The sequence below is a fragment of the Leptosomus discolor genome, chromosome 1 (genome assembly GCF_034619465.1).
Source record: "Leptosomus discolor isolate bLepDis1 chromosome 1, bLepDis1.hap2, whole genome shotgun sequence".
Lineage (NCBI taxonomy): Eukaryota > Metazoa > Chordata > Aves > Leptosomiformes > Leptosomidae > Leptosomus > Leptosomus discolor.
The window spans coordinates 218,411,380-218,428,448 of NC_141391.1; the positions used below are offsets into that span (position 1 = coordinate 218,411,380).

A 17,069-nucleotide genomic window follows, 5' to 3' on the forward strand; every position below is an offset into this window, starting at 1 on the left:
AACCATCACCCCTCGTCCTGTCACTGCAGGCCCTTGTGGAAAGTCCCCCCCAGCCTTCTTGTAGGCCCCCTGCAGGTGCTGGAAGGTCGCTTGAAGGTCTCCAGTTGTGGTGGATGAGCCGATCCTGAGGTGAGACGGTAAAGGGCGGCATTAGAAGGGACAATATGAAGCAAGAGGAAGACCACTGGAGGAGTGTCTCAGGGACAGTCTGAACACTGTCTTGTTCCGGTGTAGTGAGTAACTGTTCTAACAGTTGAAGTGTACTGGGGAGGCTGACTGGAAAAATGTAATTGATAGGGCTCACAGAGAAAAATCACAGTGACAAGAAGGAAGGAGGGCGCTAGGGGTAGGAGCGGGGTGCAAATGAGTAATACGAAGTGCAGTGCTCTGTGTTGAGCAGAAGTGGTGTGAAGGGAAATATTCTTACTAACCTAGCGAAACCTCCTCCGTGGTACAGCGTACGGTCCTGGTCACCCGCTGCAGACTGGCGGGGTGCAGCAGCGGGGACGTCAGCGGGGACGGCCTGAACCGTTGTGAGCGGGGCTGAGGGAGCCCTGCTCGGGCAGGGGGTCCCCGAGCACTGCTGGGGAGACTTGGAGGGGGCAAAAAACCGCAGCGGGGGCAGGGTTTGATGGCTGGGTGGGAAAGGTGACCCGCTGTGGTGGGTGGGACTAGGTTTGTCCCCCTCAGACCGGTCTTTAGTAGTTCGTCAGGTGTGGTTCTGCACAGGATCTCCGTTTACCACTTCTGCAGAGAACTGTGTGAAAACCTTTTGTGTTCCGTTGGGATGATGTGAAACGCCCTGTGAGGGAGGGTGCTGGTGAGGAGGGTTTCCCCTCGGCAAGTGGTTACGAGGGCTTGACGTCCGGAACGCGTAGGAGAAGGAGGCTGTTCCTTCAGTGTCTGTTTCCAGCTTGGGCTTACAGTGTCCTTCTGCCCGTTTCTGTTACTGGTGGACTAAATGGACTCTTCTGCCCCGCCACAGACCACTCACAGTTTTACACTTTTATGATGTTGATGAGATTAACAGCACGTGCTGGTGTTCGGTGGGGTTTGTATTTGTTGGCAGCTCCAGGTTTGCTGATGATGTTACCGCGTGCGGTGTCCAGCTGGGTTTTTCAGTACTTCCCAGTTACGGCCTCTCTCTGTTTATCTCTTGCTGTTACGTGCACACTGGAGGCGTTTCTTCCACTTCCCTAAATCATTGAGGGCTGCGGAGCACGACTGAAGCACAAATCACACGAACCCCCCCGAACCCTTTAATACAAATCAGTCACGGTGCCGTAGGTGGTGTCCCTGCCCGTGACCAGCCCTGCCTCGGACCCAGCAAAGCATGGCTGTCAGTGAACATAATCTTTGAGTTTTAGTTCCAGCTACTTGCAGTTGATTTGTGCATGTGCTGTGGCCATTGCTGGTACCGTGCAGCTATAATCAAGGTGGTGGTAGTTTTCTGGTGTGAAAAGTTGTTGATTTTGTTTACAGAATGTAACTGATTTTTACCAGCTGGCTGGCGGCTCTGTTAAGGTCCTCTGCTCGGAATTATAACGGAGGAATAAATAGCGAGGATAGAAGATTAACCCCTACTCTTTTGCATTATAGCCAGTTGTGTCCCATCAACATGTTCTGGAAGTTTGATTTGAACACAACATCACATGTGGACAAGCTGCTGGATAAAGAAGATGTGACACTTCACGAGCTGATGGACGAAGATGACATCTTACAGGAGTGCAAGGCTCAGAACCGCAAGCTGCTGGACTTCCTCTGCCAGCAGCACTGCATGGAGGAGCTGGTCAACCTCATCACCCATGAGCCCCCTGTGGATATGGATGAGAAGGTCCGCTTCAAGTAGGTATTTGTTTTCTGTCCTGTATGAAGAAAACTGAATGAGAGATTTGGAAATGCCCTGGTGCGGGGTGGATGTAACCTTTTCAGTCTTGGGAGAAAGGCTTTCCAGTTCTGTGAAACATTTCACAGCATTTTGTGATTTGTAGTGAATTTTCAGAAGCTGTTTCTTTATTTTTGATGTTTTATCGTTGAGTTTGTCTAAAAAAATAAATAAATCTCTTGCTTTTCAAAACTTCGCAAGCAAAATAATCACTGTCTCAAAAGTACCTTTAGTATGTTTTTATCAAAATTGCAAGCAGCGAGCGTTCTGCTCTGAGTTATGAATTTCTGAACTTGGTTTTCGGTAGCTAAGCCCACAGAAGAAAGTGGGCTGTCCAGTGAATAAAAGGTGTAACATTTTCCATGTGCTGCTGGCGGTGCCCGTGTAGTTAGGAGAGGGCCTGTCGCTGTGAAGAGCCTGTTGCTCACCATGGTGAACTCTTTAGACATGTTTGGCTCTCACGGCAAGTTGTGTTTTCACATCTCTAACGGAATGTATACTTGAAAATATTTAGGGTTTAGGTTTGGGAAGTTTGTTTTCCTTTGTTCAGTTTCTGTAACAATCAAAGGCTGCTCTGTGTATAAATAAATACCAATGGGCAAGTTTGCTGCTGTGGGAATGGATCGGTGCTGGTTCTTGCTGGTGGTGCTTGAAGTCCCCAGAAGAACGAGCGGTGCTGTTGAGGTTTATTGTTGGGTGAGTGAGGCCACCCGCTCCGTTCAGGTGGCTGTTCCCTGGCAAGTGAATGCCAGGAGATGGGTCGTGCGGTGACTTGGAGTGTTGTACGGCTGGTGCTGCTGGGAAGGACCCGGGGCGCTAGTTTTGTCCTGCTGTCCTACAAAGGCGGGTGTTGCCCAGGTACCCTCAAACCAGGGGTGCGGCACCGACAGTCTTTTGACTTTTTGCGTTCCCTGTGTTAGGTGAGGCGTTCCACCAGAGTTCCTGGCTGTTGGTGGGGTGGCTGGCTGCGTGCCCGGGCAGCCCCTGGCCCGTGCCGTTCGCACGGCTGGCCTGAGACCAGCTCAGCCCCAGACCTGTGACTGAAGGGGACGGGCGATACGCTCCTCAGCGAGCAGAGGAAACGCTGGGCGGTGTGGTGAGACTTGGGGTCCGTTGCTGGAATCTGGGTGTATTTTGCTGGAGGAGAGAAGGAGGGATCCCAGTCCTGTGCCTGCGTCACACGTTGTCCATGTCGCTGCAGAATGCTCCACTGCTGCTGTTGGCCTGACCTTATTTTTAAGTCTTGTTCTTGTAGAGATTTTTGTGGCTGCTGTCAGAAGGCAGTTCCTGTCTCTGATCCTGTGTGCTGAAGGGTGGAAGGGGAAACCTTTTCCTCTTGTAACCGCACAGACTAAGAATGAAGGGAGATGGGGGCAACCAAAAATTTCCTAGGAACGTTGCCCTTAGTGCAAACGACAATGGCGAGGGAAGCTCCATGTGAGAGTGTTTACTCCCAGGCGTCCTTGAGCGCCACGTGCAGATTTACAAGCCTTTTCACCAGCTTTTGAAGGCAGCCTGTGGTTTGGGCAGCTCGAGGCCAGGTTGGCTGAGGAGGAGGCACAGAGGTGGGCGGCGGTGGGAGGAGGGCAGCCTCCGGTGTTGCGGTCCCCTGTGCTGCCAAGATAGAAGAAAATCTCGCGTTGGGGAGGCCTTAAGTTAGCAGTGTTACTCACCAATGGCTTCGTCAGGTGATGGCCTTGTACCTTCTTCCTCCTCTCTGAGCGGCCGTAGTGGTGGGAAGCGTGGTTGTACACTAGACAGGCAAGGGAGTCTTTGATGGCAACGAGAACTGCATAGTGATGTGCTTGCTGGGGCAAACAGAGCTGATCTTTATGCAGTATTTTTTTGGAAATGCTTCCAGTACCATAGGTAGACCAGGCAGAGAAGCATTTTCAAAGCCTGGTGAGGCACCGGAGAGGGGAAAAGAGGGTTTTACCTGCTCTAGGCAAACCTGCTTTGGCGGGGGAGTTGGACCAGGTGATCGCCAGAGGTCCCTTCCAACTCCTGCTATTCTGTGATTAAGCTTATTAGAAACTGGGGAAACTTTTGGAATAAATAAAGGCTAAGCAGGAAGAACGGACTCTGTCTAAACCCAACTGGAACGAAATTTTTGGCTCCTAAGGTGACAAAAGTTTCTAAACCAGAATGGGGAGAAACTTGATAGGTTTGGAAGTCCACACAGCTCAGAATGATGCATACTGTGGAAAGGGAGTCATCAAAATGCTGTATTCTTGACACGTCAGTAGGATGGAAGTTCGTAGAGTTCAGAAGGGAAACTGCAAAGAGGAAAACTCCTCCGTAAATCCCCGGCTAAGCGTAGCGCGTGAAAGCAAGCAAGCAGGTGAAGACCTAGTGCATGAGCTACCCGAGCTGTCATGTCTGTTCGGAGTGAGCTCGTTGGCATGCTGGGGTGTCTCATAAACCCGCTGAGCCCCTGCAGGAGCGGGGTACGGCTTACAGGAAAGGCAGAGCGGGCTCTGCTGGCCTAAGAGCGGGCTTTAGGGGTAGCGGGCTGAGCGTCAGGCGGGATCGGGTGGCTGGAAACCTGGCGGGCTGGGGTGCCGTGCCTGAACCGAAGGGGTGAGCTGTTAGGTCTGACTGTGTGATACTTGGAGACTGTGAAGGCTGCAAGAGCAGAACGTGCTGTACAGCGGGAGGTTTCGGTTATCCCCCTGTTGACAGGAGATACATCACAGGCAGACAGGGTGCAGGAGCTTTTAGGAATCGTGAATGCCTTTTGCGTGGAGCAGGGAGCCAGAAAAAGGAGAAATAAGTCTTTGTATACCCTTGGGGGCTCTAAGAAATGTAGCTGTTGTAAAATCACTTTGTAATGTAACTGTAATGCACTCAAGTTTAACATCCTCATAGGAGCAAAAGAGACATAAACGGCATTATCATGGGCTTGGGCTTTGTTTCTTTAACTTTTAGGAATGGAATGACATAAATATGAGGAGTCTGGTTAGGAAGTAAATGGTACTGTGGAAGGGTAAAAAGCTCACAGTTGCCCTGGAAACGTTTTAGTGGCTCGTGGTAAATGCAGAGCTTGTATTACAAGGATTTAAAAAAAATCCTAGCGTGGAAAATTGACTCGGTTAAAAACGAACAGTCCAGTACAGGTAAAAGTGCAGCCTCACGAAAGGGAAGTTGTGTCCAGACGTGGCAGAAGGATCTAGTGGGGAGTTACTCTGTGAGACTGGACGAAGGGATTTTTGAGAAGCAGTTTGCTGAAGGCAAAACCACTCTCAACGCGTCAGAATGAGGAAGCATGTCCAAGAACGCGTAGGGCGGATGGTGATGGAAGTGTCAAGGAAGATGGGACCATAGCAGCCGTGTACTGAACTGTCCGTGGTGGTGCTCGCTCCAGAGACTTCTCGGGAGGTTCCCAACGGGTGTCTGGCTTTACAGGGGAGCAGTCTGGGGAACTGTCTCAAATCAGAGCGTTGGTGGAACAAAATCATTAGAATAATTGTTAGGAGTGGCAGGTATTCACCTGAGTGATTGAAAGGAATGAAAATATGAACTTGCTCACCTGGTGAACCTTAAAACCAGTGGACTGGAAGTGGCAAGTGGCACACCAGTTCTTAGGAAGGGTCTGTGAGCCAGTAAGCCTGGCTTCTGCAGTGGGAAGGATTTATGGTATAGAATTAGGATTCCCAGGCCCCTCTCGGCCGTCACATAGTACGGCTTTCGCAGAGGGAGGTCAGGCTGCAGTTCAGGAGCTGAGTTTGATGGAGTCCATGAAACACGTGGATAACGGTGTTAGGCCTAATGTGGCGTAAGTACCGTCCAAAAAGATAAGGTCCCTTATCAAGGACTGTTAAAAACGAGCTGTCATGAGGTAACAGAAGGGTTCTGTCATCAGTTAGTACCTGTTTAAAGAAAAGAAATAGAGATGAGGGAAAAATGGCCAGCTTCAGCTTGCTGGTTTGGCACTGCGGACTCCTGCGCTGTTGGATACATTCACACGTGAAATCAGAGGGGAGATGAATTATAAATGCAGAAAGTTGATAGCGGAAAGTTACTTTGGTTCGTTAAAAGGCCGAAAGATTTCGTGGTGTTGTACGGCCAAGCAGTAATGAAGGAAAGGCAGTCAGTGCTGGCTGTGTCGTGACGGATGGCCCAGGGCCCGTGCACACATTGAGGGGCTTCAGATTAGCTTTCACATCTCCGGGCGGGCTTTGGAGTCCCCGTGGCAGTGTGCTGGAAGTGCCTGATAAACAGCGAGTGCAAGTGCGTGCTCATGGTGGAAAGCACGAGGCTCCACACGAAGCAAGTCAGGGTGTGCACTGGAAAAGTTACTGTTGGCCCGGAACGCTTGTCTTCACCCTTTATGTGCTGCCAGGGCCAGAAGTATTTCCCTTGGTAAGAACCAAACGGAGCTGTGACGAGTAAAGTAAGGCTTAAATTGGGAAGGTCGAGGTGTGGAATTTCTTCCAAAATAAAAATTCTGTTCAATGGAGATAAGAAAACCAAACCAATAATGGTTGTTAGGGTAAAGGTGGGCGTAGAGTGCGGCACCCGAAAGCACAGTAGCTGAAAGGAAGCTCCAGCTCGAGCTGGGAACTGAGCAGAGCCAAGGGCCGGCAGAGCATCCCGCCGGTTAAGCCACGCGTAGGCAACTCCTGGGAGCAGCTTGGGAGGCACAGGCAGGCGGGCGGTCAGCTGAAGAGTGAGCTGCGGGTCTCCTCCTGGCCGGGGCGCAGCTGCTGAGATCAGCCACGTGGGATCGAACGGTGCTGGTGTCTGGTCCCTGGCGCTGGTCCTGGCAGTGTGGTTACACGACGGCAGGCTCAGGCGGGCCGTACGTGAGGTACGAGCATGCCGTCCAGTCACACAGCGACCCGGTCTTGTTCCTTTTGTATGGTTCCCAGCGACCTGTGTCTCTGGCTTGTCACTCCAAGAACTGAGCTGACGTAGCCAAAGACCTGCAGTAATGCCACAATTTCTTCCCTGATAGGCGGTCACCAGCTCAGGAGACATTGCCGGGTGTATGAGACGTGCTGTGTCTAGGAAGGTGGGAGATCAAAGCTCAGAGCCAAGGGTCCCATTTCAGGTTTGGGAGGTGCTGTTAAGATTTCTTCTTGATTTTCTGTTAATGAGGTTCAGAACAGAAATCTAACTAATTTCGACTGAGAGAGGAAAAAACCCCAGATAAACGCTCAACCCAGATTCTGTTGCGCACCCACAGGTCTTTACTGCAAAGCTGGTAGAGATGTGAGAGGCACCTGGTCATGTCCACAGCTCTTCTCTGCACCTCATTTTTCCCTTGAGATTGAGGCTGGGTGGGGGGAAACAACCTTACTTTGTATTGAAAGATTGTTTCAGCTTCACCCTTATCCAAAAGTGAAGGCATTCCCTTTGGTTTGTAGAAACAGTCTTGTTCTGGCAGGAGTGTTTTATGTTGGTCTTGGAGTTGGCTTGTGTCTGAAGTTACAAGAAGTGGTAGACCATGCCTGAGTAATTATTGAAAGTGGGAAATCTGTTGGGTTTGTGTCTCGTGGAACGGCGCAATTTTTGTTTGGAAAGTGAATGCACTGAGGGAGTGAACGTGCATGTGCAGCAAGTGTTCGGTAGTGTTTCAAATGCTGTTGCTAGTTTAGTTGGCCATTATTAAAATACATAGCACGTTTTCTTTTTGCGTTTGGGGGGAAAAAAAGATCCAGCGAAGACTCTCAAGCTCTAAAGTTCGAGTTTTATTTTTAATCTGTATCACTTGATAACAAATCAGAACTGCTTTAGGAAACACAGATAAGAACTGGCACTCGGTGGGGTTTGGTGTTCAGAGCTGGTGCTGTGTGCTGAGAGCCGCTGAGCCGCTCGAGCACGCCCTGGCAGAGCCTTGAAACAGTTAGTGGGAAGAGAGTCCGTCCTGGCTCAGAAATGAAGTCCAGATGCTGTTTGACTCTAGGATCTGTATCACTGAAACTGTGAACACAGTGGTGAAGTTCAGCGCGAGGCCGAGTGTCACAGCACCGATCATCGAATCGTTAGGTCGGAGTAGACCTCTGAGATCAGTGAGTCCAACCGTTGACCCAACACCGCCGTGCCCACTAAACCATGTCCCAAAGTGCCACATCCACACGTCTTTTAAATACCTCCAGGGATGGGACTCCAGCACCGCCCTGGGCAGCCTGGTCCAACATCTGACCACTCTGTCAGTGAAGAAATTTTCCCTCGTGTCCATCTAAACCTGCCCTGGCGCAGCTTGAGGCCGTTTCCTCTCGTCCTGTCATTAGTTCCTTGGGAGAACAGACCGACCCCCCCTCACCACAGCCTCCTCTCAGGCAGCTGCAGAGAGCGATGAGGTCTCCCCTCAGCCTCCGCTTCTCCAGGCTGAACACCCCCAGTTCCCTCAGCCGCTCCTCACAGACCTGTTCTCCAGACCCCTCCCCAGCTCCGTTGCCCTTCTCTGGACACGCTCCAGCCCCTCCATGTCCTTCTTGCAGGGAGGGGCCCAAACCTGCACCCACCATTCGAGGGGCGGCCTCACCCGTGCCCAGTACAGATCCCCTCCCTGCTCCCGCTGGCCACCCCATGGCTGATCCAGGCCGGGATGCTGCCGGCCTTCTTGGCCACCTGGGCGCACTGCCGGCTCGTGTCCAGCCGGCTGCCGACCAGCACCCCCAGGGCCTTTCCCGCCGGGCACTTCCCAGCCGCTCCTCCCCAGCCTGCGGCGCTGCGGGGGTTGGTGTGACCCGAGGGCAGGACCCGGCCCTTGGCCTTGGTGAACCTCACGGCACTGGCCTCAGCCCATCGATCCAGGCGATGTTCCTGGTGACGGTAGCCTCTGTGTGGTGGGGAACAGGTCTTTTTTGAAGGAGTTCTCTTACGCCCTTTTTATAGATGGGCAGTAGCTGGAATATGGAAGACAAGGCACTAATATAGCAATGAAATGCTGAAATGAGGTTTTAAAAAGGCAAAATAAAAGCAGCTGGCTGAATTTTGGTGTTGTAGCGTGCATGCAAGACAGCCTCCCGTCCCTGCCGAATTCCTTCCTCGCATGAGTCATGGAGAGAGTGAATCAGCGCGGTGTTGGCGAAGCAGCGCCGTCGCTGTGCGGTGCAGTTGGCTTTTACTGTACAACTTCGACCTGAGGAAGTTTTAGTCTTTTAGCAAAACCAACAGTCCCCAAAAAGCATGGTTTTTTTTTTTTCTGGTGTTGACTTTAGGTTGTGGTTTGTATGTTTGTGTGTATGCACTGCGATATTTGAGACTTTGTCTAGTTATGTACGCGATATTGATTATAAACCTGTTATTACCTCTTCTGATCATAAATGTGACCTATTTCTAAAAGCAGCACCTGGAAGAGCAAGAAACAAGGTCAGGAAAAAAAAAAGGTTCCATTAGCTATCAAATATAATTTCGTATTCTGATTTAAGTGAGCAAAAGGATGTAAACCAGGCACAGTCGTATTTTCTGCAAAACAAGTTGATTTTATAGAAGACTATAGACATTACTGAAAAATTGAAACTCAGAAGCTCGGCTGTGAATTGCTTGCTTGTACAGAGCCTGTACTCATTTGGTAGGAGTTTTGTGTTAGATCTACTGTTCTGTCTCTAAAGTCTAGTCCTCTTGATTTAAGAAAAAAATAAATCTGGTGTTCATTTTAATTCCACTCCGGTAGCGGAAAGAATAACTTTTCAGAAACATTACAGAAACCTGCTAAAATGTGCATTCTTCAAATGAACCCTCACTTTTCGGGTTAAGTTGGTCGTGCAAATGGATTCATGTTGAAAGATTTTAAGAGATTTTAAGTGTGTTGGAGCTGATAAAGTATTGCTTTTAAAAATGAGATGTAACTGCAGCTTGAAGCAGCTGAGATGCATAATCGAGTGGGTAGAACAGCACGTGATGGGCTACAGGAAACAGTATTTCCTTAAAACGTGCCGTTAATGGAGATGACCCTTGGTTCTCCTGTGGTTTCTTTTCCTCCGTCCCCAGGAAGGGCGGCCCCCCCGCTCTGTGCTTTAATAAGGGCAGATTCTCTTGAGAGTTTTCATTTCACCTTTAGTCGCTCTGGTTCTGTCCTTCCAGATATCCAAACACAGCCTGTGAACTGCTGACCTCGGATGTGCCGCAGATCAACGACAAGCTCGGAGGGGATGAAACGCTGCTGAATATCCTCTATGACTTCTTGGATCACGAGCCTCCTTTGAACCCTTTGCTTGCCAGTTTCTTCAGTAAGACTATTGGGAATCTCATTGCCAGAAAAACGGAACAGGTAGTGATGAGATTTGTCCTGATACGTAAGCACAAATGAGTTCTCTAACGCCGTGTTCTGTGGCGGTGTCGTTGCTGCCCTCGTGATCTCACTCTGTGCTTAGAGTCGAAAACCAGCTCGCTGTGCTCTGTACGGTGGGGTTTGAAGCGTGGGCTTTGAGAAGCGCTTCGGATTCCGCACGTGAGGGAGATGCTGGCTCCTTCAGACAGCCTGGTGTAGTTCTGGTGTCGGGTCTGCAGTAGCTGGGATGTTCCCGTGCCACAGCTAAAGCTTTATTTTTCGTACTAAGGCACGTTGACGCATCCTTTGATCATTGCCCAGGATCGTCTCGTTACATACCCAAAGCCTCAGTCTCGTGCCTGTGAAAGGGGCGCTGGAACCGTGAGCTGAGCAGAGCTTTAGGAATCCACAGGTCCCAGTTCAAAACTGATGTTTTAAATGGAGGTTGTCGGAGCGCCGTAGCGGAATGGAAAATGCTCCAGCTTCACCAGCTTCTTGACGCTCGTGTTTTGGTGGGCTTGGGTTTCGTTGTGGCGTAGAGGAAAGAAAAGACAGCTAAAAAGATTTGGTTTAGTATTGCCTCGAAACAAGAATGTTGTTCTCTTCTCTTGTTCTCCGGAGAATTTCTCAGCCCAGTAGCTGTTCTGCATCAAGATTGTTTGGTTGAGACAAGAAGGTGACGCAGAGGAAGCTCTGTGTGCCATGTCTGTGTGTCGTACTAGCAACTGATGATACGCTTTTGTTTTTAGGTGATTGCATTTTTAAGGAAAAAAGACAAATTTATTAGCCTGGTGCTAAAGCATATAGATACGTCAGCGATGATGGACCTCCTGCTTCGTCTCATCAGCTGCGTGGAGCCCGCAACGCTGCGGCAGGAAGTACTGAACGTGAGAGCCTACTGCTTTTCTCTGTACAAGGCTGGGACCAAGGGGCTGGGCTTGTTTATGTCTTAAATAGCTTTTTTTGGGGGTCAGTTATTACGAGAGTGGATCCACTCTTCTGAAGACTATTTTTCTTAGTGCTAGAGCCTGCGCGTTGGTTACTTTGGGTACTTCAGCCTGTTTGTGGCGTGTGCACAGCAGAAGCAGCCTGGGTCAGTCCCTGGCGTAAAGGATTTTCGGCTTGTTTTTCCCTATAGCAACCACTAGTTACTCCAGCTGTTTTCCTGTAGAGCTTTGACAGAGGAAATTTGTACCCTTTCCCAGCGTTCAGATTTGTAGACTGATTCTTTGGGACAGTGATTTGTTTAATTCCTCGCTGTGTTCCAGGGTGCCTGTGATTTTCATAGATGGTATCTGTGCCTCCTCCTTCCCCTTCCTCTTTAACAGGCAGCCTTATAGAATACCTTATTGAGATGCTTAGTGTGCTTTACAGGTAGGACAAGTTTTTCTCCCTTCGTGGCCCAGTCTGGGCGAGGCTGCCTCATCCCCCTTCAGTGGGCAGATGTGCAGGAGCGGAGGGTAGGAACCTGCTCGCGCTCCCTCTCCGTACGCCAGAAGAGCAGGGTGCCCTGGGGAAGGCTGTGCTCGAGCCACCGAAGCCCACGGCAGGGTCGGTGTCTTTGGCACGCTTGGCTGCCTCAGGCCCGTGCCAGGAGCGCTGACCACACCGTAGCCCAGCAGGCGACCCTCCTCCGCCGGGACTCGCGGTCGATCATCGCCGTCCGTGGCTCCCTCCTCTCGGCCCTCCGGTGCATCGTGCGGTGCGCACGCTGGTACGGAGAAGGGAAGGAATGCAGGCCCAGACGGGTCCTTACAGACGTGTACGGGCCCTCGCCCGAGAGAGGAAGGCTTTTTGACAGGAAAGTCAGCAGTTCCGTGGGTTAGACATCAAATAGCGATACCGAGAAAGGAGATGGGAGGAAAAGGCCTTCAGAGGCGGACTGGCGGGGGATAACGGTGGTGGAGTTTCACTGGAAGAGAAATCAGCTTTGCAGAAGAGGTCCAACACATCCCAAGAGCAGGGGTTGCTCCCCTCTGCTCAGCACTGGTGAGACCTGCCAAGATACTGGGGCCGGGCTGGGGCTCACTGGTGCAGGACAGACATTGCAGTAGCGCAGCATCACGTTACCGAGATAATGGGTTTTCTCTCGTGAGGTTACAATGGCGTTTTAACCGAGCACTGTTTTTCCTGGATGGGTGGCTTCCGCCCAGGAAACTTCCAAGTATCAACCATCCATAAACACGTGGGTCTGTGGGATATATTTTAACCCCATCCTGTCAGGATAATTCTATCTGTTAAAGATTTCTCACAGTCAAAAAAAAAGGAAATAAACTGGAGATACCAAGTGGCACTGGAGGTGCCCCTGAAGTTTTGGGCTTTTTACGAATAGTCTTAGCGTAAGTATTATCCCCACCCATTTAAAAATCTGCTGGCTTAAGGACTTCCCCTCAGAGAAACGGAAAGTAGCAGCAATATTGACATTTGGGACTGAATGTTTAGTGAAGCTACTTAGCAGCAGTTTTGGCAATATATCCAGAAGCTCAAGTCCCCAGAAAAGTTAATTTGCAATCTTGAATGTCGGTAGGTGTTAGAAATAAGTTGTACTTCATGGACTGCTTTAGCTTTTCATCACATCAGGAGAAAAATACTGTCTGTTAGCTCGTGGCTGGAATGGTTGTGAATCGTTCGCTGTCTGAAAGCAGTCTGCATATTTCCTTGGGGCGCTGGACACCTCAGAGCGGTATCAGGCTCTTCTGAGTTTTAGCAAGAGGAAAAGTATTATCATTAATTTTTCAGGAACTCATACAGCTGCGGTTGGCTGATTACCCCAGGGTCCCACTCCTGCCCAGCCCCTCTTCTCCCACTCCTGGAAATCGGGAGAACGTGGCCCCTCCAGCAGCATGTGCGATGGGAACCGTAAGGCTGTGCCCCCGCCGTCAAACAGCGCAGCGGGGTCCGTCTCCCTTGTGATCCGGAGCTGAGCCGCGCTCGTTCGTTTGTGTGCGTTTGATTAACTTCGTACATGTTGTGTCATCAGTTCCTGTGTGTGGTCACCTTCCGTTAAGCAGTTCCCGGCTGATGGCTGGCGCTCTCCCTGCACGCCAGCGTCGCTCGCTGGCAGCGCTGTGTGGTGACGGTGTGTCCTTAAACGCCGCATTCAGGGCTTCTCCCTGCCTGCACCGCTGCCTCGCGCGGTAGCTCGTGCGTTGGCTGGACATCCTCGGCCGTAGGTTCTCGGCTGGCCGTTTATCAGTGACTTCTGGAGCACGGTGACAGCAATCAAACTTGGTGTCTGTAGCTTTCCCTGGTGTCGATGTGCCCTGCTCCTGGACGGCCTCAGAGGAGCTCTGGCGTTACAGCAGGGTCTCCAGGTTCATTCCGGCTGCTTCCCAAGTACAAGTGAACGTCACCTGAACCACAAGATGCCTTCGGCGTCGTGTCTGTGTGTGACTTCGCAAAAGCTGAAAGCTTTGCTGTCCGAGTAAGGTTTGGGTGGCACCATCTTTCACTAGAAAGTGCTGCTGTGGAGGGCACATCGCTTAGGGCTGTGGAAAGACCGCTTTCCCACTTGATATTCTATGCTGGCCAAATCCTTCTGTGACCTTCAGTTGGGTCGTTACATGTTTCTTGCTGTCTGGAAAGGAGGTGTTTTACCGTGTCCGATCTATGAAGATGGTATCTTAAGTTTTAACTTAGAGCTATATTCTGCACAACAAGCCCCATAGCACCTCTCCTTAGGGACTTGATGTCCACGTTGTGGCTTTGGCGAGGTGGGTCAGAGACTCCCTGGTAGTTGCACAAAAGTCTGATTCTCTGGCCTTCTGGTTTAGAGCTCTTTAGGCTGTGATAGCTGGACGGTGCTGGTGGCTCCGTCCTCTGCTGTTCCCTACTGGATGGACCTTCTGAAGTGCGTGCTTGAAGTTCCCTTGCCTACACCTTGCTCAGATGATGCTGGACAGGGTGGAGGTTCTCACCGTCCTTGTGCCAGCATTGGACTTGCAGTGCTCCGTGGAGCTGGGCCAGCAATTCCCTGGGTGCTGTAAGCTGGCGTTGCCGCAGAGAGGGGCAGTCCTGCTTCACCTTCCTACCGCTGCTCTGCCCACCCAGCTCCTCTTGAATCGGTGCCAGCCGAAGTGTTCCTGTGGTTGTGAGGGGACGTGGCCTGGGGAACTGACCCAGCTGAGAACACCGCTCTCACTTGTATTTTTTGCCAGGATTGTTTTCAGCGAACTCAGTTCCTTGGTTTGGTTTCTTTGGGTTTTGCATGGATTTGTGCGGTGATAAGGGAGGTCAAAGGAGCAGAAGAGAAGTGGATGAGTATGAGCAGAAAGAAAGTGGCAGTGCCATTTTACACGCTCTTACACTGCTCACAGAACTACAGTTTGTGGTGGGTTTCCCCTTTCTCTTCCTTGATCTCTAATTGAGGGCATACAGTTAACACGAAAACAGGATAATTCCGTATCCATTTCCTTCTGTGCATGCACGACAGAGGAATGCTTTGTTCGTGTAGCTCAGATTTTGTTGTTTTGGAGAGCTGTGCCATCAGGAAAAAGCCTTGCTAGCACATGTTGTCCCTCCATACTTTGATCCTGAGCTGGACAGAAGCACCACTTCACAAGGAAGTCTCCAGGTTCAGCAGCCCATGGGTAGGTGCGATGGAAGCGACATAACCTGTTGTCTGCATTGCGTCTTTACGGCCCTGTCTCGTCCTGTTTCTGGACTCTCACGACTGAAAAAGCTAGAAGAGTCTTGGTCAGAAACCTCTAAGGAGGTCCTTCCGGCAGGCAGTGTCTTTCAGGCACCTGTGTTTTGATATCCTTGGGCAAATCTGACACCACGTGGGTGGATGACAACATCCTGTCTTTGGTGTCGTTTGATCCTGAAATGTCTCTGTGGATTTGTGAAGGAAAAAATATTGATCTTAAAAAATTGACTTCTTGTGCAGCAAGAAAGCTCAGATACGGGTTGCTTCCTGAGGCATTTTTAGTATCAGGACAGATAAGTGGCATCCAAGAAGTCTGACCTCTGTCTGCATGTTACTAGTATAAAAACTTACCTAGAAAAATGCGAAGAGGCATGACCACGACCGCTGTGAGAAGACTCCACGTCTGATTTTGCTGGCGTGTGCTGGGAGTTTGTGTGAAGCAGATCCAGGTACTGTTGAAAGCTCTTCTGCACTTCATCTTCTCATGCTTGCCTTAGTGACAAAAAGCACAGCTTCTGTTGTGTAATTTTCACGGAGGAGAGTTGGCCTGTCTTCCTGATCCAGGTCTGGAGGAGAGAACCCGCTGGGGCTCAGCTGGAGCGCAGTGAGTCACTGGGATCTCGCTGCCAACCCCCCCTTTGGGTTGCAGAGTGGGTTACACCATTCGACATAGCTGACCCGGTTTCCTTGGTAATCGGGAGAATGTGATCCTGAAGAGAAATCGGCTTCTCCTGGCTGGATCCGTCTCTTCTTGCTGGTGAAGAGCACTCAGGCATGGACCATGGCTTCTGCAGAAACCCCCCACAAGCTCAGTACCTCTGTGGTTGAGCTGATCTTCCAGTTTTCGCTGCTTGTAGCCAGGTATCGTGTAGCCTTTTTGTCAGAGTCCAACACGAACAGAGATCATAGCACAGAAGAATCCCCTGCTGCGTGTTCTCCAGCTTTTTTTTCTGTTGCTTTCACGGGTAGCAAACTGCAGGAATAAAAAGGGCGTATTCTTCATGCTGTCTGCCCTGCGGAAGCGGTGGCTCCCAGGGCTGGATTAGACTAACGCAGGTTTTCTGTTGTACAAAAGTTGTCCTACTGCAAGATCAGTCCTCAGCTGAGGAGAGTTTAATGTCAAAACTTCAGTGAAGGACCTGGTCCTTGAGCCTGGTAGCAGGTTATGAGGGAGCGAAGTCGTCGCAGAGAAAGGTGAGAGTTAATACTTAGGCAAAACGTGCCATCCCGATGTGCAGGAAATCAAGCAGGCGTGGGAGAAGGTCCGCCTGGGTGAGCAGGGCACTGCTGCCTGAGCTCCTGCGCGCACAGACAGTGCTGAGGAGGTGGAGCGGGGACGGAGCAGCCAGGAGCGGCAGGGAGAGGCTGCCCGCGCGGGCGGGGATGTGGTTGGGAAGTCCAAAGCTCAACCAGAGTTGAACCTGGCAAAGGATGCGATGGGCAGCCCAGGCGCTTCTCCAGGGCTTCGCCCTACCCCTCGTGTCGTCGCTACTTGTGACGCGCCCGAGATGGCCCTTGGCAGTGGCATCGGTGCACGCGTGGTGTCGGGAGGACGGAGTGGTCATCCAGGGGCGGGATGAGCCTTGGCATCTCCCCGCTCACGGCTGGCAGGCAGCACGCTTCCCGAAACAGCGGATCCGGCTGGTCAGTGGGTGCTCCGTTCCCTGCAGAAGGGAGTCTCCAGCCACGCTCCTCTGCTGCCTCCTCTTCCCTCGGTGCGAGGGTCAGGCTCGGGTGGCTCTGAGCTCCCTTGAGCAAACCTGTTCCTCCTCGCCCGTTACCGCCAAGCCATCGTGCCTCTTCAGGAAGCGCCCATCTCCCGGGGGTGAAAGCTTTTCCCGCATTCCCAGCTTTTAGCCACTCCCGACTCGGGAGTCTCCGTCCTCTAACTCCTGTGTAGTCTCTGGCTCTTGTGTCTTCCATGAAAAATTAGGGTCCAGGAGACTCTGACCATTTCCATGGTCTCTGCGGAACTCTGAGGAGTTGATCTCTTCCAGGTTTACTGGGTGCTTCTTAATTCACCAAATTTTTGTATTGCTCTTCTGGTCTTAACAGATTATTTCAGTTGGGGTTTTTTGCTTTTGAACTTCGTTTTCTGTGTCTCTCAGTTCCCAGGAACAGTAATTCCTTTGTTCAGATGAATCCTCATGCTTCCTTCTCTTCAGTACAGCTCTCTGTGGCCATCCAACTCCCCCCAGAGCCTGTTATTATGGCAGTCCAGGCAAAAAGAGCAGCCCTTTTATCTGTGCTTGCTGTGCGACTCCCGGCTTGAATTAATAAGGCCCGTAGGCTCAACCGATGTGGAGCGTGGGGGA

The 17,069-nt window shown here is 51.1% G+C and overlaps 1 protein-coding gene across 2 annotated transcripts in view; it reads left to right on the top strand.

The window, feature by feature from the left end:
* The window catches only part of PPP6R2 (protein phosphatase 6 regulatory subunit 2), a 101,407-nt gene that overhangs the window by 45,437 nt on the left and 38,901 nt on the right, over positions 1-17,069 (top strand). For both annotated transcript variants that reach the window (XM_086481197.1, XM_086481189.1), the window contains exons 3-5: positions 1,600-1,845; positions 9,920-10,106; positions 10,856-10,993. In XM_086481197.1, the coding sequence (XP_086337323.1) occupies positions 1,619-1,845; positions 9,920-10,106; positions 10,856-10,993 (552 nt within the window). In that variant the 5' untranslated portion in view covers positions 1,600-1,618. The remainder of the gene's footprint in view (positions 1-1,599; positions 1,846-9,919; positions 10,107-10,855; positions 10,994-17,069) is intronic.